This window comes from Macaca fascicularis, chromosome 16, assembly GCF_037993035.2.
Source record: "Macaca fascicularis isolate 582-1 chromosome 16, T2T-MFA8v1.1".
Classification (NCBI taxonomy): Eukaryota; Metazoa; Chordata; class Mammalia; order Primates; family Cercopithecidae; genus Macaca; species Macaca fascicularis.
Window position 1 is genome coordinate 57789598 of NC_088390.1, and position 21950 is coordinate 57811547.

Sequence of the window (21950 nt, forward strand, 5' to 3'; positions counted from 1 at the left end):
TTGGAAGCCGCTGAAACTAAGATGTCACTGACTGCCAGAGCCTTAAAAAATGAACCCCATTTCCAATGAGAAAACTTGTCCTGCTCTCCCCACCCGGCCCCGCCCTTCCACCATGTTATGCAAGTCTTTGGCTTCCAGACAATTCACAGCACTTTCCTTCTCCCTAACAGTTCCAGGCCTAGGTGAGGTGTAGTTAACAAGATGATCCCACTCCTTTACACAAGCCCTCCCATGCCCACAGGCACTTCCTCCTTCTGCCAAAACAAACTTTATTGCACCAAAAAGGAAAAAAAAAAAAAAAAGAAAACTTCATTTATGTACAGTCAGATATAAAGACATCTCTTTGACTCCTGTGCATATATTTCCTCAACTCAAGGTTAGGGCATACAAGTCAGGCTGCTATGCCAGACATGCTCTGCCCTATGGCAGGGCCAAGGAGAGGATTGTCGCTTGAAAGTGGGAACACTTAAATGGATGACAGACAACACTGGACCCACAGACCAAGGGCATTTTTCTAAGCCCTGGAGTAGCTCGAGGAATGGAAGAGGGAAATTGGAAGCAGGGTCCCTTTTCAATCTTCATGTTAAGAGACCCAGCCTCTTCATGGGTATCCAAGATAAACTTCCGTTCCCCAAGCCCACCAATCCCTGTCCAGTTCCTTTGCTTCCTGCCCTCCCAAGTAGGACATTCTCCTTTTTGCCCAGCCCCGCTTTGCACAGATCCTCCAAGGGGAGTCCCATGATCCACAAGCCAGAGACTTTCATAGCAGCGGGCAGGGCAGGTACACACTATCCTCTCCCTTATGCATGGCTGGACACTGACTGAGGCCCTGTATCACAAGAATTGCCAATACCCACTGGGAGCCATAACAATAAATCTGGAAGTATGGGGAGAACATATCAAAAAGGGGAAGGATGGATTCCCTTGATGCCCAGGATTACAGGGCACCTAAAGCACATTTTTTTCTGAGCCAACCAGCTAAAGGATCACTGCAGCTAAATACAGAGAAGCAACACAGCCAGGCAAACACCCATCAGAGTCAGTGACAAGAGCAGCTGGGGGCACAGGGGAGGCGGAAGGAGAAAGAAGGGGAGGAGCCTCCAGAGCCCCAGCCCCAATCCCCTCTGCCATTGGCTACCCTTGCTCCCCACAAATCCCTGGGGTTGAAGTGAGGAGGACTACAGGCTGGGGTGAAAATACACAAGGACAGCCCAACAAAATACAATGACTAGCATCAGTCTCCCACTTATTCCACCCTCAAAAGAAATACCCTCATTGTGACTAGTATTTATGAAAATCTGTAAGACTATTCTATGTAGTGGCTCTAATCCCATATACACAGCAGCTGCCTGTGCCGGGAACTTTTCAAATCAGTGATTGTGGGAACAAACAGTATTTTCAGCTTCTTACGGTGCCTATGCAGGCTTTACCAAGACCTTGGTTAAGTCCCAGTCACATTTACCTTCTGTCTTACATCTAGAAAAGGGTGAGGAAAGGGGGGAGGGGAGAAAGGTGCTCAGGTGCTAGGTAAAGCTTACTGATCAGCAGCCTAGACTCCACCACTGTTCCTTCTCTTTGGTCTGTCTAGAACAGTGACTATAAATTAGGAAAAACAAAATTATGCTGGCCTGTGGGAAATAATGGGGGAAGGCAGGCAGGGAGGAAAAGGGCATTGGGAAGCCCTGCTTCAAGACTGAAGACAGACAAATAGACAACCACCCAGACTGCTTAAGTGTCACAGACAGCCCCCACCCCAAGCTCCCTTCCAGGTATCCCCATAAATCATTTGGGCACAATCCCTCTTGGAACTGCAATTTCCGTCTTCTACTTATCCCTAAGGAGCTGGCCCTGTGGAGAGGTGTGTTGGTTGTTTTGTTTTTGCCAGAGGCCCTCGCTCTAGGTGCTCCTGTAAAGGTACCTTGGCCCCTGATATGGGATGAACAGATGAACGTCGCCCCAGATGCTCCAGTGCCAAGGAGGTCAGACCGGGAACAGGCCCCCCACTCCCACACCCTGGGATCCGAGCTTGCTTGGTTCTCGCCATCTTGCAGGATGACTTCGAGTCTGGAGGGAGATACACAGTGCCTCTCCATCCCTGGGGTGGGGGGAAGGAATTCTGCTGGGACTCTTGAGTTGGGGGGAAAGGGGAGATGGGAGCAGGGTCTAAACCCTCAGGCTCCCGTGAAGGTCTGTCTCTGTCCCAGATGAGCTGCTATCAGAGTCCATTTCTGCATTCTCATTATGGAGCCTCTCCAGCACTTTCTGACGAATCAGTCCCAGGCGCATCAAGAGGGACTGGTAGTCAAAGTGGCCCCGCTTCTCTCCAAAAGGGTCCTATGGGGGAAAGGAGACAAGGGGATGGAAGATTCAAGTCTGGGTGGCTGATCCTAGAGAAAGCAGCTTCGGGTTCATGTGAAATGCAAGCTCAACTTCTAAGCCATGGGAGCAGGAAGGCCTAACAGCATAGGTAGTCCCGAACAGCAGGCAAAATAACCTTTGCTTAAAAATACGACACCTAGGCCAGGCGCCGTGGCTCATGCCTGTAATGCCAGCACTTTGGGAGGCCGAGGAGGGCGGCTCCCCTGAGGTTGGGAGTTTGAGACCAGTCTGAACAACAAGGTGAAACCCCGTCTCTACTAAAAATACAAAATTAGCCGGGCATGGTGACGCACGCCTGTAATTCCAGCTACTCGGGAGGCTGAGGCAGGAGAATCACTGGAACCTGGGAGGCGGAGGTTGCAGTGAGCTGAGATCAAGATCGCACCATTACACTCCAGCCTGGGCAACAAGACTGAAACTGTCTCCAAAAAAAAAAAAAAAAAAAAAAAAGACACCCTTACTGCCCCAAATAGGTGTAGCTTGGGCTAGAGTGAATATGTATTGGTATTCCTCAAAAGCAAACCAATATCCGGAAGAAGGGACAGTAAGGGTGAGATAGATAGGGAAGAGAAATTCAAGACCAGAATTATAAAGTATACCTATGTTTTTAATTAACCTCATAAAAACCACACAAAGTAAAAGTTGCCCTTTATTTTTTATTTTTTTATTTTTTTATTTTTTTTTTGAGACGGAGTCTCGCTCTGTCGCCCAGGTTGGAGTGCAGTGGCGCGATCTCGGCTCACTGCAAGCTCCGCCTCCCGGGTTCACGCCATTCTCCTGCCTCAGGCTCCTGAGTAGCTGGGACTACAGGCGCCCGCCACCGCGCCCGTCTAATTTTTTGTATTTTTAGTAGAGACGGGGTTTCACCGTGGTCTCGATCTCCTGACCTTGTGATCCGCCCGCCTCAGCCTCCCAAAGTGCTGGGATTACAGGCGTGAGCCACCGCGCCTGGCTAAAAGTTGCCCTTTATTCTCTGTACTCAAAAATGGCAATTTGCTTTTCTAAGGTCACAGGCAGGTCTAGAACTCAAGAGTTCTGACTTTCAGATAAGCACCTGTACTCCTCCCCAGGGACTTGTCACTCCATTCCTGTCCAGGTTTCTGGGCATTGCTCCAGGGCCACCTAGCCTTGATCTTAGTCCTTCTCATTCTAGATCAAAGATCCCTAAACATTTTACAGAAAGGTTTAATTGTCCCCAAAGTCTCAAAAACAACTACTTGAGTGGATGGTATAAAAAAGTTTAAAATACTATATAGGGACTTAGGCAGCAAAGTAGTGCAACAGCCCCCAAAAGGTACACAACTTTCCCTCTCACATTGTTTGCTTCTCTCACAAGAACTCCTTCCACACTTCTACCCACACATTACCCTCATCCTGAGTGGGATGGCAGTGGGTGCTAGTCACAGTCACTGGGACTACAGCCTGCACTTCTCATTCATGAAAGTTAACTCCCTCATGACTGAGCTCCACATTTATCTATGAAGCTGTCAATTCTACAAATCTTCTTTCATCCGTGGCTCCAACTCCTCTAATTCTCCTTCTGCCCAGATGCTGTCCCCCTTCCCATCCCTCATCACCAGTTGTTTTTCCTTTACACACTGGTATCGCTAATGCTGTTGGATACCAGCAATTAGAATTCCTGATGGGGAACAAACTAGGACATATGTCATTGATATACTCTCAAAAAGGCTTTAGGAGACAACTTAGTCCTAAGCCAGCCCTGCACTTTGTGCTTAAATGAGACAGGTGGGTGGAAAGTCCTTGAAGGAAGGAAGGGAAAACTACCATTTATAAGTAGCACTGGAGAGAATAAGTCATCTCCTCCTACTGCTGTTGGTGTTGGGTGGGTGAATAGACATAGTACGAGAGCTGGAGAGAGCCTTAAGAAATCTTAAGTCAATTATCCAAGTTACCCATTTTTTTTTTTTTTTGAGGTGAAGTCTGGCTCTATTGCCAAGGCTGGAGTGCAACAACGTGATCTCGGCTCACTGCAACCTCCGCCTCCTGGGTTCAAACAATTCTTGTGCCTCAACCTCCCAAGTAGCTGGGATTACAGGCACGAACCACCACATCTGGCTTATTCTATTTTTAGTAGAGGCAGGATTTCACCATGTTGGCCAGGCTGGTCTCAAACTCTTGACCTCAAGTGATCTGTCTGCCTCGGCCTACCAAAGTACTGGGATTACAGGTGTGAGCCACTGTGCTGGGCCCCACAAGTCTCCCATTTCTAAGCAAGACCACCAGTAAGATGATCCAAATACACAGAACTGATTCTCCAGGACAGGAGAATTCTCATCCTCTTACCAACCAGGTGGTAAAGTTTACATTAGTCTATCAATAATGTGTTTTTGTTGTGGTTGTTTTTGCAGACAAAAATCTTGTCCTGCTGCTCAGGTTGGAGTGCAGTAGTGCAATCTCAGTTTACTGCAACCTCTGCCTCCCAGGTTTAAGCATTTCTCATCCCTCAGCTTCCCAAGTAGCTGGGATTACAGGCATGAGCCATCAAGACTGGGTAATTTTTGTCTTTTTAGTAGAGATGGGGTTTCACCATGTTGGCCAGGCTGGTCTTGTACTACTGGCCTCGAGAGATCTGCCCACCTTTGCCTCCCAAAGTGCTGAGAGTACAGGCATGAGCCACCGCACCTGACTGTCTTATCTACAGTTTGGTCAACGATAGCCTCCTTCCTTAAAACAAGCCCAAATTCTGAGTTCTTATTGGAAGCAAAAGCACACTTTTGCCAGTAGAGGCAAATGAACAATGGCCAGCTGTAGGGCTTCTACAATTAGCAGCAGGGGTTGTATTACCTGCATAGTTTGGCCTTGAAGGTGCAGGCGATCTTTGCAGGCCACCTCATAGAAGTCATAATACTCCAGAAAGGACTTTTCCATCACCCCTCTGGAAAACAAGCAGAAAAGTTAAGTCAGAAACCTAGGGGTACAGATCACCCCTTCCTCACCTAACCGTTTTGTTTTGTTTTTTTTTTTCCCGGATGGAGTCTTGCTCTGTCACCCAGGCTGGAGTGCAGTGGCGCAATCTCAGCTCCCTATGACCTCTGCCTCTCGCGTTCATGCAATTCTCCTGCCTCAGCCTCCTGAGTAGCAGGGATTACAGACATGTGCCATCACGCCTGGCTAATTTTTGTTTTTAGTAGAGATGGGGTTTCACCATGTTGGTCAGGCTGGTCAGGAACTCCTGACCTCAAGTGATCCGCCTGCGTTGCCTCCCAAAGTGCTGGGATTACAGGTGTGAACCACCATGCCTAGCCTCCTTACCTAACCTTAATGTCAAATTAAACACCTACCATTCCCAAGTCCAAATCTGTTTTCTACAAAGATCTTTTTATTTTATTTTATTTTATTTTTTTTTTTGAGACGGAGTCTCGCTCTGCCGCCCAGGCTGGAGTGCAGTGGCCGGATCTCAGCTCACTGCAAGCTCCGCCTCCCGGGTTCACGCCATTCTCCTGCCTCAGCCTCCGGAGTAGCTGGGACTACAGGCGCCCGCCACCGCGCCCGGCTAGTTTTTTGTGTTTTTTAGTAGAGACGGGGTTTCACCGTGTTAGCCAGGATGGTCTCGATCTCCTGACCTCGTGATCCGCCCATCTCGGCCTCCCACAGTGCTGGGATTACAGGCTTGAGCCACCGCGCCCGGCTATTTTATTTTTTATTTTTTAAGTTTTTTGAGACTGAGTCTCGCTCTTTTGCCCAGGCTGGAGTGCAGTGGCACAATCTTGGCTCACCGCAACCTCCGCCTCCCGGGTTCAAGTGATTCTCACACCTCAGCCTCCTGAGTAGCTGGGATTACAGGTGCGTGCCAACACACCCAGGTAATTTTTGTATTTTTAGCAAAGATGGGGTTTCAGCATGTTGGTCAGGCTGGTGTTGAACTCCTGACCTCGTGATCTGCCCTCCTTGGCCTGCCAAAGTGCTGGGATTACAGGCATGAGACACTGTGCCCCGCCTCTACAAGGATCTTTAAATGTAAAATGGAAAAAGGAACATCTAATTGCCCGTGGTTGACTTCCCCGACACGTTGGGAATTATGAGAGTGACTGTAAATACTCATCATTTGTTTTCTTTTTCAGGCAGGGTCTTGCTGTTACCCAGGCTGGAGTGCAGTGGTGTGATCACAGCTCACTGCAATCTCAACCTCCTAGGCTCAAGCAATCCTCCCACCTCAGCCTCCTGAGTGGCTGTGACTGCAGGAGCATGCCATTACACCTGGCTAATTTAAAAATTTTTGTAGAGATGGGGTCTCTCTATGTTGCCTAGGATGGTCTCGAACTCCTGGGCTCAAGTGATCCTCCCGCCTCAGCCTCCCAAGCACTAGGATTACAGGCGTGAGCCACCACCAGGCCAGTACTCACCATTTGAATCCCAACTTCAACTCATGACTTGCTTCACCTCAATTGTTTTTCATAGGCCATCCCTAATCGCAAACCTTACTCAAAATTCTCCTAGAAATTTATTTATCTAACCCTGACATTGCTCATCCAGTTTTGGCACTTAAACTTCAGGCCGGGCGCAGTGGCTGAAGCCTGTAATCCCAGCACTTTGGGAGGCCGAGACGGGCGGATCACGAGGGCAGAAGATCGAGACCATCCTGGCTAACACGGTGAAACCCCATCTCTACTAAAAAACACAAAAAACTAGCCAGGCGAGGTGGCGGGCACCTGTAGTCCCAGCTACTCGGGAGGCTGAGGCAGGAGAATGGCGTAAACTCGGGAGGCGGAGCTTGCAGTGAGCTGAGATCCGGCCACTGCACTCCAGCCTGGGCGACACAGCGGGATTCCATCTCAAAATAAATAAATAAATAAATAAATAATAATAAAAATAAACTTCAGCACTAAGAAATGAGTTTATTATGAAGTGCTCTACACATTTGGCTGGAAAAAAGTACATCCAAGCCTTCATCAAACTGGAAACTCCCTGAGGGTGTGGACTGCCTCTCCCAAAGGCTTGGCGTTCTCCAACACAGTAGCTCTCTGAACTTTCTCTTGGGTAACCCTCAGCAGCTTGTTCTTTAAAAGCAGGAACCACATCTTTCCTTCTTCTCTATCTCCCTCTGGTGCCCAACACTGTCTCTGCCCCAAAGTTCCTCAAAGGTGTCAACTACCCAAGTGCCCCAAAGGAATAATACCAAGCAAGCCCTCTTGACACATACCGTAGGGGTTCAGGACAGGGACACTTTCCTTCCATCATGTCACAGACTGCAACTCTGATGGTCTCGTGCCGGATACATTCATTATAGTTTTTGCTGTCTCCTGGATGTCTCTCCTGTAATGTAACAGATGCCAGAGTATCCCAAAATTTAAGCAAAAAGAAAGGCAATGGGAAGAGACTTCAAGATTAGTATGGGGTATGCAAGCCAGTCATACAAACTAAAAAATACCTTTCCCACTGTATGGCAGATCCATGAAGAGCAACCACACCTTTATTTTTGACACCATTCACCCCACCACCCTCCAAATATACCATCAGGTTGCAGGTCATTTGGCCTATAACCAGCAAACTAGATCCACATCATTTTCCTGAATGTCAAGTGAAAGGCCTATCAAGTAAAGATTACGAGGGAAATAACCAAACATAAGAATGATGGTAGGGTTGCTAAGCCTTGTGGCATGCACCAGTAGTCCCAGCTACTCAGGAAGCTGAGGTGTGAGGATCACTTGAGCCCAGGAGTTTGGGTTCAGCCTAGACAACAAAGTAAGATCCTGTTTTTTCAGTTTTTCTTTTTGGAGACAGGGTCTTTGCTGTTGCCCAGGCTGGAATGCAGTGGCACAATCATAGCTAACTGCAGCCTTGACCTCCTGGGATCTAGGGATCCTCGAACTCCTGGGCTCTAGCAATCCTCCCACTTTGGCCTCCTGAGTAGCTGGGACTAAAGACATTAGTCACCACAGCGGGTCCCAAGTTTGTATTTTTTATTATTTATTTGTTTTTTGAGTTTTGCTTGTCGCCCAGGTTGGAGTGCAATGGCACGATCTCAGCTCACTGCAACCTCTGCCTCCTGGGTTCCAGCAATTTTCCTGTCTCAGCCTTCCAAGTAGGTGGGATTGTAGGTGCCCGCTACCATGCCCGCCTAATTTTTTATTTTTTAGTAGAGACGGGGTTTCACCATGTTGGCCAGGCTGGTCCTGAACGCCTGACCTCAGGTAATCCACCCGCCTCCCAAAGTGCTGGGGTTACAGGTATGAGCCACCGCACCCAGCTTATTTGTCTTTTATTTTACAAATTTTTAAGAGGCGGGCTCTTGCTTTGTCGTCCAGGCTGGAAAGTGGTAGGCATGATCAGAGGTTACTGCTGCCTTGAATTCCTGGGCTCAAGCGATGTTCCTCTCCTCAGCTTCCCAAGTAGCTGGGACTCAAGGTGCATGTCATAATGCCCAGCTATTTTTTTTTTTAATTTTTTCAGTAGAGACAAGGTCTCACTAGGTTGCCCAGGCTGGGAAACACTTGTCTTTTTAGGGGGAGAAAAAAAAAAGAAAGAAAGAATGATGGTGGGACAAAAAGGTATAAATGAAGTGAAGAGTCTCAGCGTGGAAAACCTTTAGGCACCAACAAGTAAAGGATGCTTCCTGATTAACCCCTTTACCTGTTATATGTCTCTAGGGTCCCACCATCATTGAACCAATTATTATAAATCAGAAGTAGGGCTGGGCCCGACGGCTCATGCCTGTACTTCCGACACTTTGGGAAGCCGATGCAGGCGGATTGCTTGAGTTCAGAAGTTCAGGATCAGCATCGGCAACATGGTGAGATCCCGTCTCTATAAAAAATACAAAAATTAGCTGGGCATTGGTGATGTGCACCTGTCGTCCCAGCTACTCAGGAGGCTGAGGCGAGAGGATGGCTAGAGCCCAGGAGTTCGAGGCTTCAGTGAGCTATGACTGTGCCACTGTACTCCAGCCTGGGTGACAGAGCAAGACTTTGTCTCAAAGAAATAGTAAAATTAGAAATAAATCTAGCAGAAGCAGAACTTAAAACTTTCAAAAGATAAACTTCAACTTTGGTCTAGAAAGCCAATATAAACAGGATCTCACTATGGTGTGAATGGAAGGGGAGTACAGCCTCCTCTTTACTTTTTCCTGTGCTCTTCTCTTACCACCAACCCCAGTCAATTAGAGCCGTGGCCTCTGATAAAAGCAGCTGATGGGCCAGGCGCGGTAGCTCACACCTGTAATCCCAGCACTTTGGGAAGCTGAGGCAGGTGGATCACGAGGTCAGGAATTGGAGACCAGCCTGGCCAAAATAGTGAAACCCCGTCTCTACTAAAAATATAAAAATTAGCTGGGCGTGGTGGTGCGTGCCTGTAAATAAATAAATAAAATAAAAAATAAAATAAAAACAACTGCAAGTCATTGTAGAAGTAAAAAATAAAAAACACAAGGCTGGGCATGGTGGCTCACACCCGTAATCCCAGCACTTTGGGAGACTGACGTGGGCAGACTGCTTGAGGCCAGGAGTTCAAGACAAGCCGGGCCAACATGGCGAAACCCCATCTCTACTACAAATACAAAAATCAGCCAGGCGTTGTGGTGTGTGCCTGTAATCCCAGCTACTTTAGGAAGGCTGAGGCACTACAATCGCTTGAACCTGGGAGGCAGAGGTTGCACTGAGCTGAGATCACACCACTGCACTCCAGCCTGGGTGACAGAATGAGAGTCTGCCTCCAAAAAAAAAAAAAAGATAAGACCTACAAATCAGCTCCTGCTAATGAGGTCTATTTCAATTAGAATCTCCTCCTGAAATGACTGTTTGGAGAAAGGATGGATTAGGGAATAATTTTAGTTAACTTTTGAAGCCAGACTCGGTGGTTCACGCCTGTGATCCCACCACTTTGTGACGCTGAGGCAGGCTGATCACCTAAGGTCAGGAGTTCGAGACCAGCCCGGCCAACACGGTGAAACGCCATTTCTACTAAAAATACAAAAATTAGCCAGGCGTGGTGGTGTGTGCCTGTAGTCCTAGCTCCTCGGGAGGCTGTGGGAGAACTGCTTGATCCTGGGAGGTGGAGCCAAGATCAAGCCACTGCACTCCAGCCTGAACGACGGAGTGACTCCGTCTCAAAAAAAATTTTTTTTTTCATTTTTGAAAGGTATTTTGTTATCCTTTGTTCAGGTCTATAGAGAAATAATCAAAGTTGGTGTCATCTGTAGTAGTTTAAAAATAAATTAAGCTGGCCAGGCATGGTTGCTCACACCTGTAATCCCAGCACTTTCAGAGGCCAAGGCAAGTGGATCACCTGAGGTCAGGAATTCGAGACCAGCCTGGCCAACATGGTGAAAACCCTTCTCTACTACAAATACAAAAAATTAGTCAGGCATGGTGGTGCGTGCCTGTAATCTCAGCTACTCGGGCGGCTGAGGCAGAAGAATCACTTGAACCTGGGAGGCAGAGGTTGCTATGAGCCGAGAATGCACCATTACACTCCAGCCTGGGTAACAAGAATAAAACTCTGTCTCAAAAAATAAATACATCAATCAATTAAGCTGTTCTAATCACCTATCTGGAATCATTTTCTTTTGGGACTATCACTGGAACTTTTTCCCGTGCTCATAATTCAGGAAGGCACATCAGAATAGTGGGAGAACTTGGGCTCCAATGTAAGTCTGGGGTCCTATCTTGAACTGTGGCCTTGTGAAAGTTAATTAACCTCTCTGAGGCAACATTATTTCACTTGAAAATGGGAATAACAATATTTAACCTCACATAGTATGAAGGTTAAACAAGAAATTACATAAAAAAAACTCAGGAGTGTCCAGCACAGAGCATGCTCTTGGAAAAATGTGAGTTTTCTCCACCTTCTCATTGGCACTGTTAACTCAAAAAGTCTTTCCCAGGACTCCTAATGACACCTTTGGCTCTGCAGGCAACAGTCCTTCATAACTCCAGAAGAACAGCTGGCTGAACAGTAGTCCCTATAGAGCAACTTCAGGGGATGCTGAGGATACAGGCACATAGAACCCACTAGATGCCACAACCCCCAAAGCAGGCTCAGAATTAATTTCCAATTGAGTCCATTGACTTCCATGTTGTAAAGGAATCCAAGCCACATATTTATTGTAACTCTCACAAATAAAAAATTTCATTATTATTATTTTTGGGGGGCAGGGAGGACGGAGTTTTGCTTGTCGCCCAGGCTAGAGTGCAATGGCGTGATCTCAGCTCACTGCAACCTCTGCCTCCAGGGTTCAAGTGACCACGCCCAGCTAATTTATTGTATTTTTAGTAGAAACAGGTTTTCACCATGTTGGCCAGGCTGGTCTCAAACTTCTGACCAGTTAATTTTTAGTAGAGATGAGGTTTTACCAGGTTGGCCAGGCTGGTCTCAAACTGCTGACCTCAGGTGATCCATCTGCCTGCCTCAGCCTCCCAAAGTGCTAGGATTACAGGCGTGAGCCACCATAGCTGGCAAAAAATTTCATTACTAAAAAACACATGTCAATTCCCTTTTTTTTCCTATAGCAACAACTGTAGTACATGGGGTTGTGCTAGGTCCAAAACAAAACAAAAAAACCTCCCAAGCAGATCTCTTAAAACACTATTCTGGCCGGGCATGGTGGCTCACATCTATAATCCCAGCACTTTGGGAGGCCGAGGCAGGCAGATCACCAGGGTAGGAGTTTGAGGCCAGCCTGGCCAATATGGTAAAACCCTGTCTCTACTAAAAATACAAAAACTAGCCAGGCGTGGTGGTGCACGCCTGTACTCCCAGCTATTTGGGAGGCTGAGACAGAATGGCTTGAACCCGGGAGGTGGAGCTTGCAGTGAGCCGAGATTGCACCACTGCACTCCAGCCTAGGTGACAGAGCAAGACTCTGTCTCAGAAAAAACAAACAAACAAAAAACAAAACAAAAAAAACATTACCAACCAACCAACCAAAAACACTAGTCTACTCCCCAGAGCCAGGCTCACCTGGCCTTACCTGTTCAAAGCCAGGCTCATTGTGATAGGGGTTCTCAGTCATCAGGGACTGGATAGAGATGAGCACGGAGGAGATGCTCTGGGCTGGGCTCCAGGCAGGTCCAGTCCATGTACTGTAAACACATCAGAAGGAAGGGAGGGTGAGGCAGAGAAAGAACAGGGAACAAGTACCCTGGGGCCTGGCAATACCACCATAAGTGACTCACCATAAGTTTCTCTTTCACTATTAATACTCTGGAATTTCCCAGCCTCTGTCTCATGCTCATGTTCTGATTTCAGCAGAAATCAGTCAATTGCCTAATCCTCATATCAAGGGGGGCAAAAGAATAGGTAAAAGCAAGCTAGTAACTTTGAAGGGATTTTCTTTGTACTAGAAACAGTTATGACAATCAAAACAAAAGAAATTAGGTAAGCAATCAGCTCCAAAAGTTGTCTAAATGTTAATCTCTGTGGATCTCAAAGAGCTCGTTTATGGGTGGTGATGGAGTTAGTGAGGGGAGAGAGAAGTTGAACATAGAGGCAAACAGGTGACTGAAGTCATCTGGTTAGAGGCCATGTGGTGGGGCTATTGGGGATCCAGTTTTGTATCAAACCCCCAAGGACTGTCAAATTCTCTTAAGACTACATAACTCTACCTAAGGACAGGAAGAGAGTGCTTCCAGACAGTGGAAGGTGTGAAAATAATATATGGAAAACATCGAATACCAAAATTGCTCCTCTCTTTCATAAACCCAACCAAGTATTGGGGGAGTGGGCAGCTTGGATGTTAATGACATTTATTTTTAGCTCAATTAATTGAAGAGATGGCACTGGAGCTGGAAGCCAAACACAACCTAAGCCAGGACTGGCTTGTTCAAGTTGATTGCCCACTTCCCTTTCCCTGCGGTACCTGAGGAAAGCCCAAGTGAGTAATGCCTAATGGTAGCTTCACTGGGGGCTGCTCTTAAGTCTTCTCTCTTTTCAGCTTTGCTTCCCCAGAAACTCTAGACCTACCCCTCTCTGAAGCTTTACAACAGTGTCAACTCTCATTAAATTTATTTAGTCAGTGAGTCAGCCCAACATTGTTTTCTAGGTAGAGAGGGGGAAAAAAAAACAAGGCTGATAAAGCTAATACAGTCAACTAGGAACACCTAAGAATTTTCTTTTCTTTCTTTTTTTGAGACAAAGTCTCCCTCTGTCACCCAGGCTGGAGTGCAGTGGCGTGATCTTGGCTCACTGCAACCTCTGCCTCCCAGATTCAAGCAATTCTCATGCCTCAGCCTCCCGAGTAGCTGGGACTAGAGGCACGCGCCACCATGCCTGGCTAATTTTTGTATTTTTAGTAGAGACAGGGTTTCGCCAGGCCAGGCTGGTCTCAAACTCCTGACCTCAGGTGATCCACGCGCCTCGGCCTCCCAAAGTGCGGGGATTACAGGTGTGAGCCACCACACCCGGCTGAATTTTCTACTCTGTGATTTTTTACGGCAAATTTTCAATTTCAGGACAGCTTTTCCTTGTCTACCTAACACACTTCTACTACTTTTACCCCACTGTCCTGTCGTTGGTATCTCAAAAGTTTTATATTGACCCAATGAGGGAGAGCCTACTCTGAGACATGCTTTCATGAACAAACTTCATACAGAAGCAATGACTAAATTTCTTTACCATCATGGGTTTTAGCCTACCAGCAAAGACAATTAATTAAGTACCCTAACAAGATGAAGTACTTCTTTAAGGACAGCCTCCTTTAAAGGACTTCTTCACTGCCAAAATCACAGCAGAACATATCCCTGGGTCTGAGCAAGTTCTAGAAAAATGAATCATGTCTCTAAGTTTATTTCAAACGCTGCCCTTCCCTCACACAAACCTGGAAACATGTTGGATAGCAGGAAAACAGAATCATCAGTTTGGGGGTACTTTCTCAACTTCAACCTGCACGTGTTCTCTGCCCCAGAGAAGTTCAGACCACTATAAAAAGACCAATCCAAAATATGCTAGAAGACATGTCCACACTGAGTTTTCAGACCCCAAAGGCAACTAAAATGGGAACTCTATGAAGCAAAACCTCAGAAGCATCCAGAAAGAAGATGCACTAGAAACTCATTTCATATATAATATGATTTCCACTGGGAGGCCGAGGTAGGTGGATCACAAGGTCAGGAGATCGAGACCATCCTGGCTAACACAGTGAAACCCCATCTCTACTAAAAATACAAAAAATTAGCCGGGCACGGTGGCAGGCACCTGTAGTCCCAGCTACTGGGGAGGCTGAGGCAGGAGAATGGCAGGAACCCGGGAGGCGGAGCTTGCAGTGAGCCAAGATTGTGCCAGTGTACTCCAGCCTGGGGGACACAGCAAGACTCCGTCTCAAAAAAAAAAAAAAAAGATTTCTAATCTCAGACATTTGTCATTGTTAAAATATTATAATCAGGTCAAGCATGGAGGCTCATGCCTGTAACCCCAGTGCTTTGGGAGCCACAACAGGAGGACTGCTTGAGGACAAGAATTCAAGACCAGCCTGGGCAACACAGTGAGACACCTGCCTCTACCGAAAACAAAAAAAAAAACAAAAAAAAACAAAGAAACAAAAAAAAACCGAAATCGTAATGATGATCACCACCACCACCACCACCACCACCACCGCCGCCGCCGCCAATGTCTTCAAAGCAACTTATTGTGAGACTCAAATTAAGATACCCCAAATCTTGAATGGCACAGACCTGCAGCCTTTCTCAACCTGTTCAGGAGAGAAAATAAGGCCTTAACACCCCAGGAGAGTGGTTCTGAAACTGGAGTATGCACCACAATCATCTGGAGAGCTTGTAAAAAACAGATTACTGGGCCGGGCGTGGTGGCTCACGCCTGTAACCCCAGCACTTTGGGAGGCCGAAGTGAGTGGATGATGAGGTCAAGAGATCGAGACCATCCTGGCCAACATGGTGAAACCCCGTCTCTACTAAAAATACAAAAAATTAGCTGGGTGTGGTGGCACACACCTGCAGCCCCAGCTACTCGGGAGACCGAGGCAGGAGAATCGCTTGAATCTGGGAGGCGGAGGTTGCAGTGAGCCGAGATCGCACCACTTGCACCCCAGTCTGGTGACAGAGCAAGACTCCGTCTCAAAACAAACAAACAAAAAACAACCACCAAAAAAACCAGATTTTTGGCCCCAACCCCAGAATTTCTTTTGCAGGTCTAATGTAGGGTCCCAGAAAGTGCTCGGCTACAAGTTCCCAGATGCTCGGGGCCACTCTCTTAAGAGAACCACTTCTCAAAGGTTTCCACTGTAATAAATTAACTTCTCCCCTCTGCATCTAGAATGATACTAGTCACATACCATCCTGAGGAGATTTGAGAAGAGTCACTCAATCATTTTCTGTATTCTGTAGTTCAGACGAGGGACTCCGGTTGATAAAGGCTGACCTAGAGTAATTATCTGCTAACAACCGACTTGGCTACTTAAAAGTCTCCTCTTACCCTAGAATACTCAAGCAGACTTTCCCATTGCGGTAGAAGTTGGGGTTAAACCTCACTGTGTTATTGCCCGTTGTCATCAGTTTGACCCGAGGTGGGTGGATGGGATAGTCGGGCGGACACCGAAACACGAACAGGAAGAAACCCCCTTCATAAGGAGTGTCAAATGGGCCTGTGATCAATGCATGAATCTGCAAAATAAAACCCCATCTCAAAATTGTGAGGTGACGACCCACCCCAACCCCTTCTGGCTACCCTCCACCTACTACCCACACCAGAAGCAGAGCCCATAATCTGGTACACATGTTCTACATCCTCACCATGCAGAAGGAACATCCTGTATTCACTCATACTAATATGTATAGGTTTGGAATTTTAAGAAATCTCATTACAGTGGAATGACATCTTACTCAGGGGTTACTTCTAAAGTTAGAGCCCAAGGCAAAAACTGAACCTAGTCAAAATCACTCAAGTATCCCTTAAAACTCTCTTAAAGCATGTTTTTTGTGTGTGTGTGCAGACCTCCCTGATCAGTGTTACATATAATGGATAAAACACCACTGTGCAAAAATATAATATGCTTATCTATAAAATATAATCCTAGCATTTTTAATTTTAAGAAATCAACACAGATTTTGACTGAATATATGTTTGGATTTGCTCAGGCCAAACATGCATATGATGCAACCCCAACCTACATTTATGTGGCACGAAGGGAAAGTATGATGAAAGGAAACGAGAAAAGGGATTGGAGGCCACAGCCCTATGCCACTAACAGAGTAGAGTTAGGGGGTGTGATGGATGCCTAGGATATCTGCTTGCTTCCTCTGCAGAGGATCAAACCTATTGTGGAGGATGTGGCTCAGGCAGCACAAGACTCAGGGTCCACTCAGAGCCATTAGACCATCCCCAGAACCTTCCCCAATACTGTTGGTTAAAAAAAAAAAAAAAATCAGCTGCCCTGAAAAATGACACAATTCTCTTCCCCCTCAAACCATAATTCTAGAACAGGATTTCCCTCCCTGAAGGGAGGAAAACCTGAACTGATTCAGTTATATTTCTTCTTCTACAAAGGCTCCTAAGCATTTAGGTCTGCTAAGAATTCGAATAGCAAAAGGAAAAGGATGTGGCAATCCAAAGTCTATAGTTCCCACCTTGCCCTCCTGGCAAGACCCTAGGTCATATTCTGGTTCTCAGTCATTTGGAATAGTAAACTCAACCGGTCTCAACATGGCATCAACTCTGGGATCCCAGGTACTTGACAGAGGACAAGATGTCCCAGGAAAAACATTTCCAACCACATAAAAAGAAAAAAATAAGTATGAAGGGAAATCTATTTAAAACAACAAAAAAAGATATACCAACAATACAAAATCTGAATTTTTTTTTTTTTTTTTTGAGACGGAGTCTCGCTCTGTCGCCCAGGCTGGAGTGCAGTGGCCGGATCTCAGCTCACTGCAAGCTCTGCCTCCCGGGTTCCCGCCATTCTCCTGCCTCAGCCTCCTGAGTAGCTGGGACCACAGGTGCCGCCACCTCGTCTGGCTAATTTTTTGTGTTTTTAGTAGAGACGGGGTTTCGCCGTGTTAGCCAGGATGGTCTCGATCTCCTGACCTTGTGATCCGCCCGTCTCGGCCTCCCAAAGTGCTGGGATTACAGGCTTGAGCCACCGCGCCCGGCCTCAAAATCTGAATTTTTACTGTAAGAAATTTACCATAAGAAAACTATGTGTTTTAGTTAAACGGCATTAGGTTTAGGAAATCTGGTTTCTTTCAACATCAGTTTAAGTGCAACTGCACTTCTGTGGGTAGAGCACTCAGTGACAGAGAAGCCTAGGTATCTATGCCAGAGAAATGTGACATTATGTAGTAAGCTTTCTCTCTGTGTGGAGGACAAGAGAGGTATAGTCTTTGGGGTGGAAAGCATATTTAAATGCAACCAGTAAGGACAGGATCCTGAAAAAAGTCCTTTAACCACAAACACTTCAGTCAAGCTTGCCCTATCTCAACCTTCCCTACATCTGATTTATAGTACCATAGTTAACGTCAAGAGTAACGGGATGGGGGAAGAGCTGGGTAGTACAATGGATAAGGTGACTATATAATTTATTATCCAAACAGGAGCACTTTTGAGAGTGAAAGAGAGCCCTATAGTCAAGCTGCGACAACAGACATGAACTGGGATTTTCCAAGCCAATCAGTACCTATGGGGTACACTAATAACAGACACCTCTTCAAAGCGCTGCTCCACCTCACTATGTGACCTTGGACAAGCCATTTACTCTCCTGGGGTCTTGATTTCTTCATCTGTGTAATCAGAGAGGTGAGCTGAATAATCTCTTTTAGGCTTTTCCAACCTTATGGCCCCCGATTTCCCAAAAACCCCCAAACTCCCATCAAGTTACATACCTTAGTCATGTCAACGGTATCAGGTACAACGAACATTCCTGGAGGAGGCTCCTTATAAATGGACATGATATCCCTGTATAACACCAAGAGGAGGTGGGGGAAGGAGTGAGGAAGGTGGGGAAAGGGGGAATCCCTTGAGCGGGACAGTTGTTATCACCTCAATGAGGCCAGGGTTTGAGAAAGTGGTGCTTGGTACCGCAAGTGTTTGTACTGTCTTGTTGGCTGAGAAATCCCAGCTGAGTACTTCTCAGGCAGGCAGAGAGCAAATTATTATCAAAAGGACATTGTTTCCTCAGGGGGAGGGGAGGGAGAGGGGAAAAAAAAAATCAGAGATCCCAATGGCATCAAATGTCAGCCTGGAAGAGCCACTTTCCACTTACTCTCACTTCCTCCCACATGGCAATTCATTCACTCCCCACCTCCATGATTCTCAGGTACTACAGCTGAATGCTAAATGAAGATTTTTTAGTAACTGGAAAGGCATCATCAACTCCACTAAAAAACTAATTCTATAAACTATACAGTGGACCCTTGTTGGTAAAGGGATTGTATGAAGCAAGCCAGCCAGCAGGGAGTAAGACTATCATGGTGGTCTTCTTGCTCAGGGGACTAAGGGTAGAGATCTCTTCAGGCTGGGGAGGCACCCTCAGAAAGCGCTGAGAATCTCCCATCTGGAAGATGACATGTGGACTTCTATAGGAGATGAGAAGATTTCTGAGTCATATCTCACCAACTGGAATGGATCAGTTGAGAGTAAGGGGCTAAAGAAAAAATTCCAGGTGGGGAAAAGTCTAGGGACTTGCTAGGGTGGGTAGGGACATAAAAAGGGCAAATAGCCGACAGAGCAGAGAAAAGAAGTATTGGCCAAACTCAAAGGTATGTCAGCTAATTGGATGACTGAAATAGCTGAAGGAGGAAAAGAGTTGAGTGCTGAGTTTCAGTAAGAGGTGGCAACCCCTCCAGAGTTCACCTCCTGTGTCAGGCACTGTGCCAGGTACTTTACACACATTGTATTAATTTTTATTACAACCTTGAAAAGTAGACACAGTGACATGTGAAAGGACGTGGAACATGGGGAATAACACCTAAATGAAGATGCTTGTGATGGGGGCATGGGGAGAAGTCTAATGTTTCAGGATTAACAGCAGCTAAAGAGTACTGCCCTTTTCTTATGCGATAGGTACTATTCTACGTGCTTTTGGAAAACATTATCCACTAAATGATAGGATCTAAAATCAGTCACCCAAGAAATAAGCACAGAAAGGACTTAGGCCTTTGTTCCTATATTTGAATTGAGTATATTTGCTTCATAAAAGTAAAACAGATGATCCAGGAAGGGTGGGGAGTGGGGGGAGGGAAAATACAAGAAAGAAGCTCCTGAGTGGGATACTACAATCCAGAGTGGCACTGGGGAAGTGGGGGGGAGGTAGCCTGTGTTTCTGGAAGAGGCGTAAGAGTGGACAGCTTTGGGACAGTGGAAAAGGGGTTCAAGGAAAGATTCGGGTGAGGTAGGCGATCTAGACCTGGGGAAAGGACTGTGTGGAGGGAATCTGAGGAAAACGGAGGATAAAAACAAAGGCTGGCTCGAGTCAGAGGCAGGGCAAAGGAAGGTAAGTTCGTCTGTGTTAGGAACGGGGCTCCAGAGAAGACAGGGGACCGATGGGTGGGGCCTGCGGGCAGCATCTAGCAAGGTTGGGGTGGGGAAGGGGAAATAGGGGCGGCGCCGAAGGCGGGAGGGGGTGTTACTGAAGCGCGAAAGGGTCGGGTTTCCACCCGGAGGTGGGAGGGTTGGGGGAAGGTGGCCGGAATGAAGACGGAGGGCTCACGGGAGGTTGTCGAGGGGCGGGGTCGGATCTGGGCACACGAGGCGAGGGTTGGTGCTTGTGGGGCTGGGGGTGGGGGTAGAAGGGACTTGGATCCCGACGCCCGGAGCTGGCAAGATTTGGGCCGTGGAGGTGGGCCGCCGCGAGGGCAGCGCAGCGGGTGGGGGGTGAGTTGTAGTGGGAGAGGGTGGGGGGCGGGGAAGGTCGAGCCCCGGAGCTCGGGGCTGGGGGAGGAAAAACCCCGGCTCACCGCTTGATCCGGAGTAGACACTGCGGCGCGGTGCGCTCGCCGTCCCAGTCGGAGCTGAGCGTGGGGTCCCAGTGGCTAAGCAGCGCGGCCCCGTGGGCAGCGGCCGAGGGCGGGAGCCCGGGCAGCGGAGCCAGGCCGCTCCCCGGGCTCCCGGCCCCGCCCGCTGCCGCTGCCGCCGCCCACACATCCGGCAGGAAAGGCGGCCCGAACCCGCCGCCGCTGCCGCTAACGCCAACAACACCAGCAACGCCGCTCGCCCCGGGGCCAGCCGCCCCGGCGCCCGCCGTCGCCGCCTCCTCAGTCGGACTCTCCGCCATCGCTGCTTCGCTTCCGGGACTACTCGGCAGCACGTCCGCCGACCAGAGCGGCCGCTGCTAGCGCCAGCTCCCGCACCACCGAGAACCGGGCCAGAGTGTCCCCACCCTCCGCTTCCACAGCCCAGACGGTGCTGGCTCCGCCCACCCTCGCCCCAACCAGCGAGAGGCGCTCTGCAAGAGCGTCCACCTACGGTCCTCCAGGACGGGAGGGGTGGGAACTAGCAGGCCGCGAAGGTTTTGGGCTGGTGTGGGTCCTGCGCTGTGCGGAAGGAGCGGGAGAGCCCAATTCAAGTGTTGAAAGGGGAGAAGAGAAGGGGGAGTGGGGGAGGAAGGGCCATATCATTCCCGTTAACGGCGGAGACCGTCAGACGTGTCCATGGTTGGGATTGGGGATCCAGCATCCTCGTGGGAAGCTCAGTAGAGAGGTTGACTCGCTTTGGGCCCCTTCTCTGGTAAAGGCTCTGCGATTGATCCTCCCTGCATCTTTGTGCACCCAGGGCAGGATACCATTGCCCTTGCCTGCAACAGGACCAAGAAAGGACTCAACTTGGATTGAAAAGCTACCTCTTTTAGACTTTATTCAACATATATTTATGAAGGGCCTACTAAATGCCAGTCACTGTTGCTAGTCGTTGTCATAGGGATAATGAAACAGAACTAGAGAAGCTTGGTGAAAGGAAGAAAAATCAGGCCTCCTGACTCCAAGCTTGGTACCTTTTCTCCCCACAAATCTTGGAATATACAGGAATCAAGGGACTGTGAGTGTAAACCCTGAGGATTCTTTGGGTCTTTCCTGAGATGTTTAAAGTGAAAAATAATCGGCCAGGCTCGGTGGCTCACGCCTGTAATCCCAGCATTTTGGGAGGCCAAGGTGGGCGAATCACGAGGTCAGGAGTTCGAGACCACCCTGACCAACATGGTGAAGTCCCGTCTCTATTAAAAATACAAAAATTAACCGGGCGTGGTGGTGCGCACCTGTAATCCCAGGTACTCAGGAGGCTTAGGCAGGAGAATCACTTGAACCTGGGAGGCGGAGATTGCAGTGAGCCGAGATCGTGCCACTGCACTCCAGCCTGGGTGAAAGAGACTCAAAACAAAAAAAAATAATAATAAGTCTGGCTTTAGAGCCTTTTTTTTTTTTTTTTTAAGAGGGAATCTCGTTCTTGTCACCCAGGCTGGAGTGCAATGGCGCAATCTTGGCTCACTGCAATCTCCGCCTCCGGGGTTCAAGCGATTCTCCTGCCTCAGCCTCCCCAGTCGCTGAGATTACAGGCATGCCTCTACACCTGGCTAATTTTTTGTATTTTTTTTTTAGTAGAGGCAAGGTCTCACCGTGTTGGCCAGGAAGGTCTCCAACTCCTGTTGCAGTTGGATCAAGTGATCCACCCTCCTGGGCCTC

At 47.8% G+C, this 21950-nt stretch overlaps 1 protein-coding gene across 2 annotated transcripts; it reads right to left on the reverse strand.

Annotated features, from left to right (window-relative positions):
• Positions 1-255: 255 nt before the first annotated feature.
• Positions 256-20648, reverse strand: UBE2Z (ubiquitin conjugating enzyme E2 Z). Of its 2 annotated transcripts, XR_012425699.1 has the most exons (8): positions 20235-20648; positions 18162-18234; positions 15760-15947; positions 12305-12416; positions 8971-9144; positions 7541-7653; positions 5185-5275; positions 256-2334 (listed from the first exon to the last, which is right to left on the reverse strand). XR_012425699.1 is itself a non-coding variant. In XM_045374956.3 (7 exons), the coding sequence occupies exons 1-7, from the start codon at positions 20549-20551 to the stop codon at positions 2164-2166; spliced, it is 1065 nt and encodes a 354-aa protein (XP_045230891.1). In that variant the 5' UTR covers positions 20552-20648; the 3' UTR covers positions 256-2163. The 2 variants fall into 2 exon arrangements, 1 of the variants encoding a protein (XP_045230891.1); XM_045374956.3 differs by lacking the exon at positions 8971-9144.
• Positions 20649-21950: the final 1302 nt, after the last annotated feature.